Source organism: Acyrthosiphon pisum, chromosome X (assembly GCF_005508785.2).
Source record: "Acyrthosiphon pisum isolate AL4f chromosome X, pea_aphid_22Mar2018_4r6ur, whole genome shotgun sequence".
Lineage (NCBI taxonomy): Eukaryota > Metazoa > Arthropoda > Insecta > Hemiptera > Aphididae > Acyrthosiphon > Acyrthosiphon pisum.
This window is the reverse complement of record NC_042493.1, coordinates 54,353,733-54,372,181: the sequence shown is the minus strand read 5'-3', so window position 1 is coordinate 54,372,181 and position 18,449 is coordinate 54,353,733. Positions and strand designations below refer to the sequence as shown.

The 18,449-nt window shown below is 28.2% G+C and overlaps 1 protein-coding gene across 9 annotated transcripts; it reads left to right on the top strand.

Annotated features, from left to right (window-relative positions):
* Window positions 1-405: 405 nt before the first annotated feature.
* Window positions 406-11,119, top strand: Rab14 (Rab-protein 14). 9 transcript variants are annotated; one of them, XM_008186172.3, is made up of 9 exons: window positions 3,085-3,199; window positions 3,268-3,340; window positions 4,199-4,322; window positions 4,428-4,554; window positions 4,617-4,734; window positions 8,648-8,766; window positions 8,847-8,915; window positions 10,259-10,359; window positions 10,421-11,119. In XM_008186172.3, exons 3-8 carry the CDS (start codon window positions 4,223-4,225, stop codon window positions 10,356-10,358), a joined length of 633 nt encoding a protein of 210 aa, XP_008184394.1. In that variant the 5' UTR covers window positions 3,085-3,199; window positions 3,268-3,340; window positions 4,199-4,222; the 3' UTR covers window position 10,359; window positions 10,421-11,119.
* Window positions 11,120-18,449: the final 7,330 nt, after the last annotated feature.

Here is an 18,449-nt window from a genome sequence, read left to right as displayed (position 1 = left end):
CGTCAAAATTACTGAAACAGTAAAATTACCTATGATTGTTGGATGATAACAGATATATATTGATAATTTTTGATTTATGTGCCTAAATTTAAAGCGTTTTACGACCGAAAAAAATGCACTTTATCAATGTTATTTGTTGGTGTCTTATAAAATATACTTGACGTATACAATATATGACACTCTGTTGTGTCCAGTCTGTATAGGTTATATGTAGGTAATTAAAGGACCAATTTTAAATGTCAGCGCTTGGAGCTGCCTATAAAATACAAACACAATGTCATAGAATAAATATTAAATAATCCACGACGGTGTAAATACTCTATAACGCCCAAGCGCGTGTCTCAACTCTCAAGGTAAAACTAACGGTGCACTGTCACGGCCATATCTCCGACACCGGAACAGAGCGCACTCGAAGTTCGGGTAGAGTTATGTTCATTGAATGCGACGTGCGACGGATGCGTCGCTACCGACATTCGGCACAATGGTAAATATTATAATAATTTTTTTTTATTATTATTTATTAAAGCCTCGGCGTCTAAGGCCATGGCTGCATCAACTATAATAATTATTATAAATTTAGGTACCTGCATATTGTTTAATTGATTTCATAAAATAATATTATTACAAAATGAATTCGCGTCTGCCAACAAAACTACTATTATTACAGTGTTGCAGGGAATCTAGATAAAAATATTTAAATTATCTAATTATTTCAGCTAGATAAATATAAAAGTAATAAAAAAAAATACACATCATTGTATAGGTAGTGTGGTAGTCATAATTAATCAATCAATCATCACTCAGCTCAGAATCTATAAAATATTATACTGCCATACCTATTATATTATAGTTTTGTATAAATTAGTTAAAAATATAAAACTATTATTTAGCTATTAGCTATATATCCAATTCCCTATGTCTTTTGAATACAACATCTATAATATCTTCAGGATTTACTTTTATATATCTCAGAACATGGTTAATCCATTTTACCGATTTTTTTTTGGAATATTTAAAGTTTAAATTGTAATTGTAAATTGATAATAATTGTCGACATTAAAAATAGGTTCTGGTCTTCAGGGGGATCAACATCATCCCCCCTTAATATTACGATGCTACTTGTTACAAAGTATGTAACGTAATTTACGTATTTGTATTGTACCTAATTGAATAATAGAAGAATAATCGTTGGTATACTATCGTAGTATATCTACGTATGCTAATTAAACACCTTTTTTATTAACTATTTAATTATTTTATGAGTTTTTTTATATTTTTTTATTCTATTTGTAGCTATATGTACCTCCTAATAAATAATAACGAATTCTATTTACATATTCTATACATATTCCGTTTGATTTAGTTAAGACATCCAAATTGAACACACATCTTCTGTTTTACCTATTTTAAACTTCGAACATGGACTGAAAATAAAACTACTCAGTTTTTATACTGTTTCGGTGTAGCCGTGTAGGTATGTACTTTGTCCATTTTAAACCCCACACTGCACACACTATCACTTATCAGTGTACATTGTTCGAACTACGTCCAACACTATTCAAGGATAAATAAAACCGTAATGTGCGGCTATAAGACTGAGACAACATATGCGGGCATCACGTCCACTTAAAAAAAAACACGAATATACAAAATGCCGATGACATAAAAAAAACACGTAGAATGCAATCGCTGATTACGGGGTGCCATGGGGCCACGTGAACAAATATCAATGAAACGATCATAGGTACTTTATTTTAGTTCAAAAATCATTAATAATAATTTTTTCATAATATTATTTTACAAATTATTTTTAATACCTACATATGTATAAACTGAAATTTAAATATTACTCCGAATACTTTTTATTGATTAGGTATGTCATTATTTGAAATTGAAATTGAAATCTAATATTTATTTCATATATAGCGTCTATATACCTATTGCTAATGCCTAAATAGTTTTAAAAAAATTTTATTTTTTTTTTGGTTTTTGATACTTACATTTTAGTATTTTAATTTAATGACTCAATTAATTTTTTATAAACAGGCAAACAGCAGTAATGTTGAGCAGTAGCCAATAGGTAATTAAAATATTTTATTAACTATAAAGTTGTGTAACAAATTTCACAATTATAAAACTGTACATTTCTATCAAATGTAATATTTTGTTGTAAGTACTTACAAAGTTGTTATTCGATTATCTGTGTATTATAATATAGGTACTATCATATTACCTATAGTATATCATTTTGAAACTTTTATTTCTTTTTATATTTAAATTAGCCGAAGTCAGATTTTCGATACTAAGGTATGTATTTACTATCAAATTGTATAGCAATTTCATTAATCGCAGTGTTATATAATACTTAACATACCTACTGGCTACTTTAGTACTTTAAGCAAAACTATGAAACATAATTTTTTTTAAATTTTTAATGAATTCTATAATATGGACATACGGTTATGTATTTTTTGATAATATTATAATTATTATGAAAAAGTGTACCAACAGGAAAAGGACTATAATTTTTTAAGGGACGGGGCGGGGGGCCACAACAAAGTATCCGTCTCAAAAGTCAGAACCACTAGCAGAGGAGAGCTTTATACAAACTCGGCCGAATGACTATGCCATTTTCTAATCGGGTAAATTATGTTTATGTGTATCATGTCATGGGCACTCCGTACTCGTGAGTCATGGTGTCTGTTGTAGTCGCAGGCCTCTTGGTGTGCCAGCGCTAGTCCGGTGACCAAATATTTTGGTAATCAGTAATCACTTATCACTGACCAGTGTCCAGTGACCACGACTGGGAACAATCGTAGCATTCCTGTATACTGCAGGCGTACAATTTGTTATGGTATTTAATAATTGTATCCATCGCACAAACAACACAATAAAAATCAATAATAATGTAATAGTCATAATAATAACAATAATAATAATATCAATAATATAATTACGAGCAACGAGCGGATACGATAACGAACGACCGACGCCGCGGCTGCGATCACGACCTACGAGTACAGTTACGGGCGGGGTCATGATGATGGAGGGATAGCCGGGGGGCCGCCGTCGCGTCATCAGTCGATCATTCGCCGCGCTCGCCATCCAGATCGTACGACGTACTTACGCCGCCGTCCTTATCAAGTATTCCCGTTTCCGATATTCGCAACTGCTGCAGTGCTGCTGCGTCGTTTCAGCCGTACGTATTGTTTTCATAAGATATAAACATCAAATTATTAAATATCAGCTAACCGAGGCGTCTGATAGGATAGGTAAAATAGTAGTGCGTGACCGAGAATTCAACGACAACTACAACAGCAATCGATATAATATTATAAAAGTACGGATACCGTAGGTACTATCTACAATTTTAGCTGCCTACCTACGTCTATTATAGACTAATAATTTATTTACGATCTGTTGCGGGCCATACGATAACAACAATCATAGTCATTAACGTCTTAACAATATTATTAATTATTATTTTCCACCGCTGCCGACACGGAAATAATCCACCGTATAGATCAATTGCCGCCGTCTTTCAACTTAATAATTGTTCGTTTTTTATCTTTGTTTCTCGTGTTTGTGTGTGCGTGTGTGTGTGTGTGTGTGTGTGTGTGTGTGTGTGTGTGTGTGTGTGTGTTTGTGTTCTCGTTTGCGCGCCCGCGCGCTTCGTATGAAACAATAATATTTTTCAATTTAAATGACACAGTGAGATACATTGTTTCACCCAAACGGCCGCGTAGTACGTATTTCTTCCGATATCTACGTCCAAGAACAAACGGTGGCTAGCATATTTTATCCGCCTCCGCCGCCCGATCGACTTGTTACACATTATTTAACCAAATATCCGCTCCGCCGTTTTTGTCTACTCTCTACCAGTTCGAGAACTCGTTCCCTAATTAGCTCGATAACTCCGTTCCCTATCTAGCTTGAAAACTCACTCACCTGCTCGCCCTACACCACCACCTCTTGGTGACTATCCCTTCGTGGTGTATCCATCCTGACGCACAGAAAACTCATCGCTGTTCGCTTACCGTAAATGTAAGTGTCTATCGAAACGTCGCCACCATTCACCCCCCCCCCCCCTTACTAAACCATCGACGTGATGCCCAAAAGTCCCTCGTTTTTCGTGTACACTTCGTCACCACTTCCCTCCATCGTTAGTATGTTTGATTGGTTTGTTGATCTGTTGCAGAGTTCCAAAGCGTCTGAGTCCAAGATGTCTTCTTCACAGTATTCGTATATATTCAAGTACATCATAGTTGGAGACATGGGTGTCGGTAAATCATGTTTGCTGCACCAATTCACCGAGCAAAAGTGTAAGTGTCAATTTCATAGCAAAAGTGAAATACCCACTCCTAAACATTTGTTGAGGTAGGTACCTAGGAACTCATTTTTTTAAAATTTTTTACATCTATATCCAGTCACTGCTGATTGCCCGCACACCATTGGTGTAGAATTTGGAACAAGAATCATTGAAGTATCTGGGAAGAAAATTAAACTTCAAATCTGGGATACAGCTGGACAGGAACGTTTCAGAGCAGTAACAAGGTTCAGACTTTTTTACTAAATATATGCCTTTGTAGTGTGATAATAATGTCATTAATGTTTAGATCGTACTATCGTGGAGCAGCTGGAGCATTGATGGTGTATGACATAACCAGACGTTCTTCTTATAATCATTTGAGTAGTTGGTTATCTGATACTCGCAATCTTACGAATCCGGGAACTGTAAGTTTTAACAATTAAATATAGTTTTTAACTACCAAGATATTTGTACCAAATAACTATTAATAGAACTTTATTATTAGAGCATAACAGTACCTACTCTATTTTTTATATTTATACGTGCCCAGTAATATATAATTGCTGTTTTTTTCTTTTATCATAATTATTTAAGTATAAAATAACTCGTTGACACTATTTCAGGAAATTTTGAAGGTAGGAATTTAAAAACCACCGCAGTTAATAAGGGTATTAAATTTAATACTACCTATCAGGTAAAATTGAAAATAGTTTTCATTAAATGGCTTTTAAAATTAACACTTTTATTTGGTGATAATAGATTTATGTTAAAAGAAATAAATCAATAACAAGTTTGAACATTTTTGTAGGTTTTTCTGTGCTTACACCTCAGCTTATAATGATAACAACAGAAACGTTCAGTTTAAATACAATAATTCATATATATCAAAAGTGATCCATTTGAATTTATTGACTATTCAATAGTTATTTGAGAGTATTGTTATGTTTAAACTCCAAATACCTTAGACATCTTAGCCTAACATACTAAGCTTAGTTGTGTTTATATTAGGTATACAATTCTTTTTTTTTCTTAATTTGTTAAACATAGGGCATGAATATTTGTCATGAAATATCTAGGACATAATTAGTTTAAGAACTAGGTATCTAATATTGTCTCAAAGAGTATTGTGACTTAAATCAATATAATTAATTGATCAGTTTCATATATTAATTTAATTAACTAATTGTAGGATACTGATGAATTGAGAACAATGATAAGAATTTGTTTATTATATTATGTTTACATCTTAGTCCTGTCGCCACATAATCAATATACCTCCGTTTCTCCCTGTCCATTGTCAATTTCTTTTGCATTCTCTATCCCCACATCCTGAAATCCTTCTTTATTCTATTCGACCTATGTTGTCAGGGTTGTTTTGAGTTGGTCTCCACCTTGTTATTTTCCCCAGTATTCCCTCAGATTTCCCATCTTATTGTGCTTCTTTTCATGATTTCTATTATACTAGCCTCTCCATAAAAACTTCTCAATTCTTCGTTAGCCCTACTTAAAAATTTTCTTCCTCGTGCTTTTATGGTTTAAAAAAAAAGTTTCCTTTCAAAAACACCCAATTCATTTTTATCCATTTTAGTGGTCGCCCACGTCTCGTATGCATACAATGCATACTATATAAATAATAGTAATGCTATTTAATAATTTATTAATATGTATAGATATACAGTAATATTATCTATATTATAATAAAAATGAAAAGCTGTTTGTTGGTAACCACATCAATTGAGAATGGTTGTACCGATTTGACTCATTTTCTAAAAAAATGTTTGTAATATTCCAAATGAGGTTTTCACGGAAAGAAAAAATTAAAAAAATTTGAAAAAAAATGGAAAATTTGAAAAAAAACTGAAAGGCCTTTTTAAATTTTGAATTTTGTATATATATGGTTGTCATTGGTTACATATTATTATAATATAGTAATAGTAGCAAATTAGTAGAAATTAGTATTTTTTTCTATATTAATAAAGGTAATTAACCGTGTATAATAATTTTAACTTATAATTATGATATTTGGTCACTATATTTTTAACCCGCGTTACTTTAGTTGAAGTTAGTAGACTCTAAAACTACTAATCCGTTTTCAATAAAAGTTATATCAATAGATTTCTTGAGGCTTAGATGGTGTTTATAGTTTATCATTTAAATTCCTATATCTAGGTAGTTAAAAGGTTGCTCACACATGAATTTTATTTGAGCTCATGAAAATAGAATATTTTTTTTGCTTATACATAGGGATACCAATGGTTACATATTAGTAAATTACATTACTATTACATTTAGTAGAAATATGGTATGTACAGTTTTTCCAAATATATTTATAAAAAAGAAAAACAAATCTTTAGCGCGGACTATGCCAGACGGGACAGCTAGAGTAAAATAAAATTGGATCTTAGTAAACTTGGATTTATTTCAATTTTATCTGAAAACCAGTGGTATAAGAAATAAATTATCAACTTATCGATAGATTTTTTTTATAAATTTGAAATGATCAACACTAATTTGAATTTTAATTGGAATAAATAAATAACAAAAAATAATACTGTCCAATATTATGACAAAATATAAATAGGCTAAAAATTGTAAATTAATCGTCTACCTTAATTTTACTTGGTCTGATGAGGTATAAATAAGAAAACTGTAGAAGTTGCTAGGTTGTATAGTAGATTTTGAGTGCACTTCATCAGTAATTAGGGCACTGTAGTCGGTGTGTCAAATTTTGATACAATTATAAATCATTAAATACAAAAAACAAAGCAAAAATGTATGTATGTCAGCCATTATTTTTGGGACAATTTATAGCTTATTGATATGTATTTTTTTTTTCTGTAAAAGCACAACCTTCACAACTCTGTAAGAGTTTTGGCTGCCACCGTCTCTGCTCTCCATTAATCACGATCCTGTATTCTTTCCTCCCACTCTGTTACTTCTAACCTCTCTAGATCTTGTTGCACTCCATCTATCCATCGTTTCTTCGGTCTGCCTCTGGGTCTTCTGCCTGTTGCCTTGTATTCAATTGCTGCTCTGACGTCATTTGTTTCCTCTCGTCTCATTGCGTGTCCAAACTATTGTATTCTCTGTCCCTTTACATTACTTATTGATTTCCTTTATTTCTTTGTTTTTTCTTTTACGCCACCTATTTATTTCGGTATCAAAAAACGGTCCACATATTGTTCTTAAAACTCTATTCTCAAAACTTCTGAGTTTTAGTTCGATTTGTACTGTCGTCGGCCATACTTCGCATCCATAGGTTATTTGGTCGTACAATACTTATGTGCAGTCATACTTTTGTTCCTCTAGAGAATAGTTTCAATTTGAAATATTTTATTAGTTAGAAGAAAGTCCTTTCCGCTTTGAGCAAGCGACTAGTTATTTCGGTGTCCAGTCATTGTTACCAGTGATAATTACACCTAGGTATTTGAAGCTTTGTGCTTTCTCAAATACGTTATTATCTACTGTAAGGTCTTCCTCATCTATTTCAGGCTTATTGATATTACAATATGTAATTTATTTTTCGTTTAAAGTTTAAACAAGTAGTGAATTAAATTTAAAAAAAAATTATGCATATTAATTTTTGATATTTTTAAATGTTGATTATAGCAATTATGAGGAATCTTGTATTCAATTTTCAGGTTTCTGACTTTAAAAAAAAAAACATTTTTACCAAACAATTTGAAATGCAATTATTAGCTTAAAATAAGTATAAATATTTTGAAAATGTCATTGTGTTTAGTAAATAGTTTCTAATTTAAATAATAGTACAATGTTTTAAATTACTACAATTAACATTTTTTAATTATAACAAAATAACAAAACTTCTTTGATGTTAAATCATTATTATATATTTGACTTTTCTCAATTCCTAATAAGTTTAGAAAAACTGTACAATCTGCAGTGAACTAATGGCAGTCAACAAGACTGTACATGCGCAAACCACAACTTATTTGGAATAGAGTATATTCAATTTCATAAATGCAGTACTTTATACTTATTAATCTATTATAAAATTAATTAAATTTAACATTTTATACCTACTTACAAATTATTGTTTTACTAACTATATTCTATATCAATTATATTATAAAAATAGTGCTTAATTTTATTTAAATTAGAAATAAAAAAAATCTGTTACTTTATTATAAAATCCTAAAATAGTCTGAACTAGTTACATTTTTTATATGTTTATAAATACATTGTTTATATAATAATTGTCATTATTAAAAATTAATGATACTAACACATTTATTGTTATCAACTATTAATTATTCTTTCATTTAATTTTACTAATAAAATATGTGACATAGAGTAATATTGTGTTTTATTGTAAAGGTGATTTATTTGATTGGGAACAAATTGGATATGGAAAGTAATCGAGATGTGTCCTATGAAGAAGCCAAGCAATTTGCTGATGAAAATGGATTAATGTTTTTGGAAGCAAGTGCCAAAACGTAATGATATATTTTATATAATACAAATATTTTTTATTATTTTTTGTTTAATGGTTAATATATTGTTATTTAATGTTTAGCGGAGAGTATGTAGAAGATGCTTTCCTTAAAACTGCTCAGATAATTTATGAATGCATTCAAGATGGAAGGTATGTTATACAAGACAATTTAAATATAATACTATTATAATGTAATACTTACTAGTGAATGATAAATAATTTTTAATACTTAATAATTCATTTCCTCATGAAAAAAAAAATTATTAATATATGATATTTAGGAGATATTAATACTATTCTGAAAGTATGTTGTATAACTATATCTCTCTCTTTATTTAACATAAAATAAATAGAGAACATTTAAAAAAATGAATTAAGTTGATTGATAAAAACTGGTACAAATTTATCATGTTTTGTACTTTAATATTTAACAGTTGCTAACAGTTATTAAAACAATTTAAATATTATGAAATAATTATAATGTACACAAGTTAAATTAACACGTTCACCGCCGCTGCCAATCACGGGTCGGCGTTGGTATTGGGGCCCGTCAGGCCGCCGCCGACCCGTGATCGTCACTAGTGCATATTAAAAATTTGATTAAAAATAATTCGGCTATCAAGGCACCGCTATATTATTTATCACGGCCATACAATAAGCAAATTCTTTGCAGTTGATTTCTGTTTCCCGCTTTTTTTCATTTACTTTTATTGTCTCGCGTGTTATCAGCAGATACGTGGCTATACACACCAGACTAGAAATATAAGTGCAGAGGTCAACGTGTTAAAAAGATAATTTATTAATATTCTTGGGTATGTATTATCATTGATTATGAATACTATAGATCACTTACTGCGGTACAAAATATGCTACGCTAAATTTATTAGTGACTCTGGTGTTATTATCCAGAACTGACTGTATTTTGTACTGCTGTGAACAATTTATAGTATTCATAATCAATGATATTATTTAGTAAATGTTAAAAACATTTGAAAGTTGACTATGAAAAATAATATTAGAGAAAAACCGGGAAACTCACTGTGGTCCATAGTAGATATCAAGTGTACCTTTTCAATGAGTAGGTGACTATAATATTTAACAATTAAATTTAAAACTAAATCATGTCTATAAATTTGAATACGAATACTTGGTGAACACATTTAAATTACAATAAAAAAAAAAATAAAAATTGATTTTGTTGATAAGTGGTTATGAGTAAATATTGACTGAGAAGTACTGAGTGTTGTCCTGTTTGGCCACCCCAAAGTATCAACTATACTCTATTCTACGAGAAAATGGAATCAAAACTGGTCTTCACTGCGCATCCCCTACTAATACATACTTCGTTTGAGTTGTATTGATAGTATTCAATACTCCACTTTGGTTCAACGTCCTTTAAAGTGGAAATTTAATCCATTTTCCTAGTTACAAAATGTGTACAAAGACAAGAAATTAATAAAAATATTTATTTATTCTTATTTTATAAATTACAGACTTGACTTGAATGCTGCTGATTCTGGAGTACAACAGAAAATCCTTCAATGTGAAACCAATCCAAATGTGGAAAAAGATAAATCTTGTATGCAATGTTAAGGTAAATAGTTATTTATTGACAATATTTGTTTATTTGTTTATTTTTTATTTTTTATTTTCAGCAAAATATTGTTGGATGGAATCTTTTAATTCTATATAATTTTATTATATGTGCTATTTTTTCTGTCTTAAATTATTATAATAAGTTTCGTAACATTCTTTATTAGTAGGTATTATTTGTTATCAGTTTAATTTATATCTATTGGATCATACACAAATTCACATTTGCCCACTCATATGTATATATATGTGTGTTTATATATACCTTAATTGTTTTAAAACTTATATTTAATTTGTATAATTATTATTAACTTTCTCAACTAAAGATAAATATATTATAAGAAATTGTTAATCGAATTGTATTAAGTACATTTATATTGATGTCACATATTATAAATGTATGCATATCTAACGTTTAAAATGAATGTGTAAAATATATTATATAAGTTTTTTTTTTTTTGGTAAATGCTTCAATAGTCTTTAAGTATTGTATTTACTATTTTCACAAATGTTATTTACCAAAATCAAATTAAAAACTAAATCCTTTTATTGTCCTATAATATTGATTATTGTTATTTTAGACAATCTTTTATTTAACTTTTGTAAATTGTATTTTATATACCAACATCAGCCATATTTATCAGTATTGCAAATTTTAAAGTTAGAATGTCTAACACATTATAACTTACATTTTTAAATCATAATTGATTTAATAAATGAATGCCTGTTTGTCATCAACAATGCTGGTTATTAACAAGGAATTAATCATTTATTTTATTTTTAATATTTGTTTACCATTAGAGAGAAGCATTTATAGATTCCTAATAAATTATTAAGTTAGAATATATTTCTGACCAAATATTGTAGTGACTTTAGATTGTAACTTATAAGTCATTATTAACCTATGGATTGGCAGATCTATAAACTACAAAATTATATTATTTTAATAATTATTGTTTTGATAAAAAAAATATAATACACATTTAGTAAAATTCAAGGTTAAAATATTATATAACAAAATATATTACATAATTTCATTATAATATAAGAAATGTCTACAGAAATTTACACTATGTATATTAAACATAAAAAAAAACACGATGTATTTTATGGTACAAAACATATATTTATATTGCTTGTAATTCACAGTCAACAGTTATCAATGTCAAGTGAATTAGTTAATCATCTTATTCGTTGCTAATGTTCTATGTGTAAAACAAAATTTTTAATCCATATTTTTAAAACTATATTTAATAATTTTTATGCGTATTAATTATATTACCTTAAAGGTTTTTATACAAAATATATTGGTTTTTATTTTTATTATTTTTATTTTATTTATAAACAAAAAAATTAATTATTTACATTTTATCCCATATTATAAAATATAAATAATACAATTTCTGATCAGTAGTTCTTGATTTTTAAAATCACTAAACGAAATATAAATTTAATCTAATTAATGATGTGTTATATCATTGTGATTAGCATAAGAACATTTATAAAGCAAGACCATTAAAAGGTTATTGTATATATTTAGATTATTCTAGTTTGTACAGACAAATTATATTCTATACTTACTGTAATTGCTATGCTTTCAGTAATAAACTTGGTGACCATTTTGCGTATGCATCAAATATATATCTTTCAAATTAATTGGTAGGTACACTAAACAATAAAAAAAATATAAATTTAATAAAGTTTTAGATATTATGATTTCTTTTAGACTACAATCTATTTTACTCAATAGCAAGTAAACCTTAAATCAGTGGGAATGAGAACTGGAAGATACCTTACCAGAATTAAGAAACCAAATTTGTTGGTTGCATAATATTATATAAATTATACGGTGCTTCTTAAAAAAATATGCACAGTCTTATCATTGAGCATCTTATGATACTTCTTATTCCTTAATATACTATGGTCATAATAGTCTAATTTTAAATCAATTTTTGTAACTTTGTGATATTAGGTACCTACTTAATTTAGTAGTTTTATAATAACATATAATTAAAAATAATATTATATTTAAATAAGTATGAACAAATCCATACTATGTATTAGTTTTAAATATACACATTTTTGATTTGATGAGTGTATGTATACATTTTAACAATGGAAATATAAAAATATATTAATATATAACTATATAAGTGTTATTTTGCATATTAGTTCAAATAATACTGTGACAAATTTATTTAGCAATAACTATAATATATTATAATACTATTCTCAGTGCCTTAAAAATCTAATATGTAAAAATCTCGTGTTACGGTGTTAATGTTCAAACCCCTCTGAAACAACTCGACCGATTTTAATGATATTATTTTGTCTATTTAGGTGGTATGGGTATAGGTCATAAAGTATTTTTCACTCTCCTAGGGCCAACCCAGGGAGGTGCTCAGACAGGGATTTTGAGATTTACGGTGAAAATTGTTGGGTTATAGGAAAAATAATTAGTAGAAATTAGTATTTATTATTTGGTTGTCATTGGTTAATCATGTATATCAGGTGCAAGCATGCATCAAATCAAATTTTTGCACATGATATACTGTCACAGTGTCACACATTGTCCGATGTAGTCGCATTGCCTACCAGGGAAGCTGAGTTGCATCTTGCACCCAAATTACAAAAGGAGCTTAACAATCACAATATTTTTAAAAGTTGTAATTTTTTACGGGCAACAAAGTGCGCAAGATTAGCTACTATTAAATATTAATATAAATATATTATGTATTTTCTCAAATTATTAAACCTTGATTTATACTGTCAAGAAAAATGTATTGTATATATTTGTATCTACATAGATTATAGGGACCAGAATTTTTTCTTAGTAGGTGCATGCTTAAAATGTCTATATGTTCTAACAAGTATAGACCCCCCCCCCCCCTTAAAAATTCTATATAATATACATACATTCATAAATACGATTGTGAATCAGCCAATAGGTCGATAAACGAATACTAATATTATAATTTATAATTTTTATAATACAGTGTATTTTTATATTGGACGCTGGATCAACCACATTATCTATTTCGCCTTGTTTTCAGTGGCGTAGACAGGGGTGGGCATTTGGGCCAGATCCCCCCCCCCCCCCCCCATTGAATTTTATTACCTTAGTAAAAAGTTTTGAGAGGGTTGGGGATTTTCCAAATTTCCCCTCCAATTTAGCTATGTCGTTTTTTTTTTATCCTCCCCCCTTTCAGAAATCATGTCTACGCCACTGCTTGTTTTAGATATTATATGAAAATGATGTAATAATATATTAATACCTATTTATATATTTTTCCTAAGTTCAGTGGCAGATTACGAGCTGTATAAGTACCTATAAATATATTAATAGATAAAGCAAATTATTTTGTATTCTAGGCGTATAGGTAGTTACCTAATTTGTATAAATAATAAACATAACTGTCAGTTGTCACAGTTAGTAATACTTAATCGATATTTGTGTGCATTTTACACATTCCAAACTACCTATATGTAGGGTTGAGCATATAGACGCAAATAGACAATATGGTGTTTGAGATTGATGGCTATACAATAGTTAGGGAGCTTACCTATCCCCCCCCCCCCCCCCAATCCCGTCACCGATTATTTGCGCCTATTGTTGGGCGGTAATCAGTTAAATGCATGAATGTTACGTACCTACCTAATTTTCAATTAAAACCTACCTAATTAGTACTTATTATTATAGTAATCATTTGTATGTAGCTTTAATAAAATATAAATAAAGAACTAGATAAAATATAGGAGTGTTGGAGTGTAGAACGTAGGTATCTAAATAATTATAAAGTTACATTTAAATAAGGACTATATTAATATATCCATTATTTCGTTGTAACTTTTAATGAGGTCATGTTAGGTATATTAGTGGTAGTATATCATCTATGTACCATTGTAATATTTTGTGACCTATTTATTTGTAAATTTCAACCCTTAATACTTTTAAATGTTAAATTTAGAACTTACATAAATACACGAAACATTTTGTTAAGAGCTCATATACCTCATACCTTCAAATTTCAATTGATACAAGTATTTAGCAGTGCCCCGTACTGTCATTATTTTTTCAAAGAAAAAACTTAATTAAGTGACTTGTAACTTTAAATGTAACTAAGTTACTGTAACTGAAACTTGTAACCATTAACAAATTTCCGAAGTATAAATTGTAGGTACCTACCTATTCTGTACAATAATATTTTAGTAGGTATAACATGTATCTTGTAAATACGTAGGTAACATGCAGTTAAGTACGTCTTAGGTACAACTAGTCAAATTGTACAATAAGTTAATAAAATACGCTAATAACTATTTTAAAGGTTTATTTTGTCATATATTTATTATTTATAAACTTATAGGCTATGAATTATGATACACGATTCTATAAAATGTTTCATGATTAAATATGATAAAATCAAAAATGGTTTTATAATTATTTAAACTGTAGCCCTCCCACGGTTTTTCTATATGAAATCTATCTCACCCCCCCCCCCCCCCTTAAATATTCCTCGAGTACAATATGTGATTATATTATTATTCATTAAACTGCACTGTTGTACGTCGTAATGTGAATATATTTAATTACTAATTACGTAATATATCAGTAGGTATCCGATAAAATAGGACATAATAGTTACAATATCCCAAGTCACCTGCAGGCTGCAACGCTGCGCTTTCACAGTAGGTACCTATAGGTAGGACAGATAGGTAGGTACTTATTTAATATTTAAAATATTTAAATAATATGGTATGTACATTGTACCTACTATAGTACATAAATAAATAACCAAAATTTACCGACAGAAGGCATATACAATACTAAACAACTTACAATCGTGGTGTATAGGCATCGGTGCATCACATTCACTTTAAATATTCGGAATGATTAGGATTTATTCCTATTTGGAATAATTTTTTTAAATGTCACGAGGGTCACGATAGACATCTGCATAAATTATTATTCCGTGACGCATTTAAATTTTTCTCGTTCGCTTTATTATGTAGTTTTTAGTTTGTACAACAATTGAACAATACGAATAATCAAATATACAATATAGGTACCTACTATACATGGCTTCTAAAAGTGTAGGTTCTATGCATTTATAGGTACATATTCAGCCATAACCCATTACTCTTATTGCGTACACCAACTTGTGAGTTTAATATTAATATAGACAGTTTTTTTAAAATTGAATTTATACCTACATTTATTCCAATTTCCAGACCAATTTATTGATGGCTACAATTTATTAATTATTATATTACCATACTTATGATGAACCGTCTATTAAATTTCAATATTTTTGATTGAGTTAAAATAATTTATAAATTATATCATATATATATATATATATATATAAACATTTAGTACAAATTTAAAGTTTAGATTTAAATTTTATTATTTTGTATACGGTTGGTTGAATTATTTTTTTGCCGAAAACATTGCATTTAATATATCATTAATTAGTGCTTATAATTATTAGTTATTACTTATTACAATAATAGTATAAATGTAGCCATGTAGTTATATCGATATATCATATTATTAGGTATATTAATATATTATTGTCATTAAGTTTTGAGACAATATCGACTTACAATTTTTATTTCTAACTACAAAATAATGTGTGGTAATTTCATGATTTTAGACAAATTTTTTAAAATGTTAAAATCAAACGATTATAAAAAAAAATGTATGCCTAGGTATTTTTAATATTTATAAATTCTATAATAACAACTGATGTTAAATCTTGTATTCAATTTTGCAAGCTTTTTATGTCGCGAAATTGGCATTTTTTATCAAACATTTGACATAAATAATAGCATAAATTTAATCTAAATATTTTGAAAATGTCATCGATTATATAAAATGATAATATCTAAGTAACTGGAACTGTTTACTAATTATAAATACGAAATACCTACCTATATAGGAAGTTACCTCCGTACTTTTACCTGCCTATACACTTATGTTTAACTTAGAACACATCTTTTCTACATTAGTATAATAGGTATTTGATTATTGACCCGCACGAATGCAAGATTTTACTATTGTGGGCCGCCGAAAAAAATGGTTATACAATTATTGGGTGGGTGGATTCTGGGTGGGTAAAATAATAGAATATGCTAGCTACTTATTCCTAGTCTTTCTGCTATAATATTATATGTATTATTAAAACATTTAATAGTTATTAAAACTATTCTGTATAACAATAAACGCAAACCTTGGATAACGTTTTAATTCTGAACAGCGATAAATGCAAAAATTGTAGAACGTTTTAATTGTAAATGACATAAAACCGAATTTTATTTTCAAATACAAGCCCTGTTAAATAATGAACTAATTGGAGACTGGAGTGAATTAATAGAGATTATGCTTTTTTGTAATTTTATTATTATACCCATGACAAATAAATAATACTAGTCCGAAGAAAATAAATATTAGCTGTTCATATTCGTATAACTACATAGTAATATAAAATGTCATAAACCTTTTTTGTTGTGCGAACATTTAAAAATAAATTTAAATTATGAAAATTTTATAATTTCGTATATTAATTGCTCATTAAATAAATACCTTGATATTTTATAGTTAGGTAAAGTATATTTAACCTACATAACTATATTTAAAACGTGTACTTTCAATTTCCATCTTGGATTATCATTTGCCCATTTTAATATTATTTTAATATCCTATTAAATATAATATATTATATAATATTTATATTACCATTAAATATAATATATTATATAATATTTATATGTACAGAAAATCCAAAATACAGTTTAATTTATCTGTGTATAATAAACGTGTATTTTTATATATTATTAAAAAAATTTTATTTTTATTACAGTATAAATGTCGTGTGGTGTAAAGTTTTCTTACATTTACTGATTTTCTATTTTTTGTATTTTTTTTTGTTGAGTATTCCACAATTTTTCACTAATGACATTTTATGACCTAGTTATTATAGTTATTACAAATTAAATTTTTCCTAGTCTTAACACAAGACCATAAATCAGAACTATTTATACTTGATTATACATGTCTTATTTAATATGTAGATACCTATTTATACACATATATTTTAATTTTAGTTGATATTCACAGCCGTTTAATTCTTAATTAAATAATAAACATTTAACTAACTGCATACCAACCTTAAACAATCTCAAAAATTAATCATGTTAAGAAAATACATTAAAAATCATATTTTCAACGATAGTTGATATGACCATTTTCAGGAAATTTCAATGAAAGAAAAATGTTTAGTTGAAAATGGAATCTTTTAAAAATTTTAATCTCCTCTCGTTAAAAGTAAGCAAAATACATATTAATATATATTGTGAATTTATGAATAATTGAATAGGTAGTTATAGTTCTGTCATTTCGCAACTCCTGCTGCAGGAAACGAAATTTGTTTTTGTGTTTAATTGTCTGGGTTAAAAATAATTTAAATTAATAAATTAATTAGTTTAGCCAAAAAAAGTGGTCTGATAGGTACCTGCTACATTGAAATATTTTGCTCCTATAACTGCCATATAGCGGGCTACACAGTGGGGCAGTTATATTATTCGTAAATGACTACAATAATTATGCCTGTACGGCTGTATTTTAGTCCTCTAAATAGAATTTCAAATTTTAACTTGATGCTTATTATATGAAAATAGCTTAATAACAGGATTGCAAAAAGACTAAATGATATAGTAATACCTACACTAAAATGTAAAAAATGTGATGACGTCTATAATTGTTGTAATAATTAATCGTTGAATTCTTTTTAAATATTTCATTCTAATTGCAATTGAGATGTCAGCAATTATTAACATATTACATTTCCTACACAGTGATACTTACAAAAATAAAATAAATAGTAAAAAAAGAGCGTTGCCACTTAAGTACTTTTATGTACCTAGCTATTATAGAGATTATACTAAATACCATACGAATAAATAAATAATGTATAGTAAATTAGTAACCTGCACTACAGTATATAAATACAATATAGTATCTATACCTATAGGTATATAGAGTAAAGTGTGATATCTATATATTTTGTAATAATTACTAAAAATTACAAAAAA

What these genes read in the sequence shown, in the direction of transcription:
- Rab14 (XM_008186157.3), top strand. Translation starts at nt 4,223, where the DNA reads ATGTCTTCTTCACAGTATTCGTATATATTCAAGTACATCATAGTTGGA. An exon ending in CCAATTCACCGAGCAAAAGT is followed by an intron (nt 4,323 to 4,427) that starts GTAAGTGTCAAT and finishes ATCTATATCCAG; the next exon opens with TCACTGCTGATTGCCCGCAC. An exon ending in GAATGCATTCAAGATGGAAG is followed by an intron (nt 8,916 to 10,258) that starts GTATGTTATACA and finishes TATAAATTACAG; the next exon opens with ACTTGACTTGAATGCTGCTG.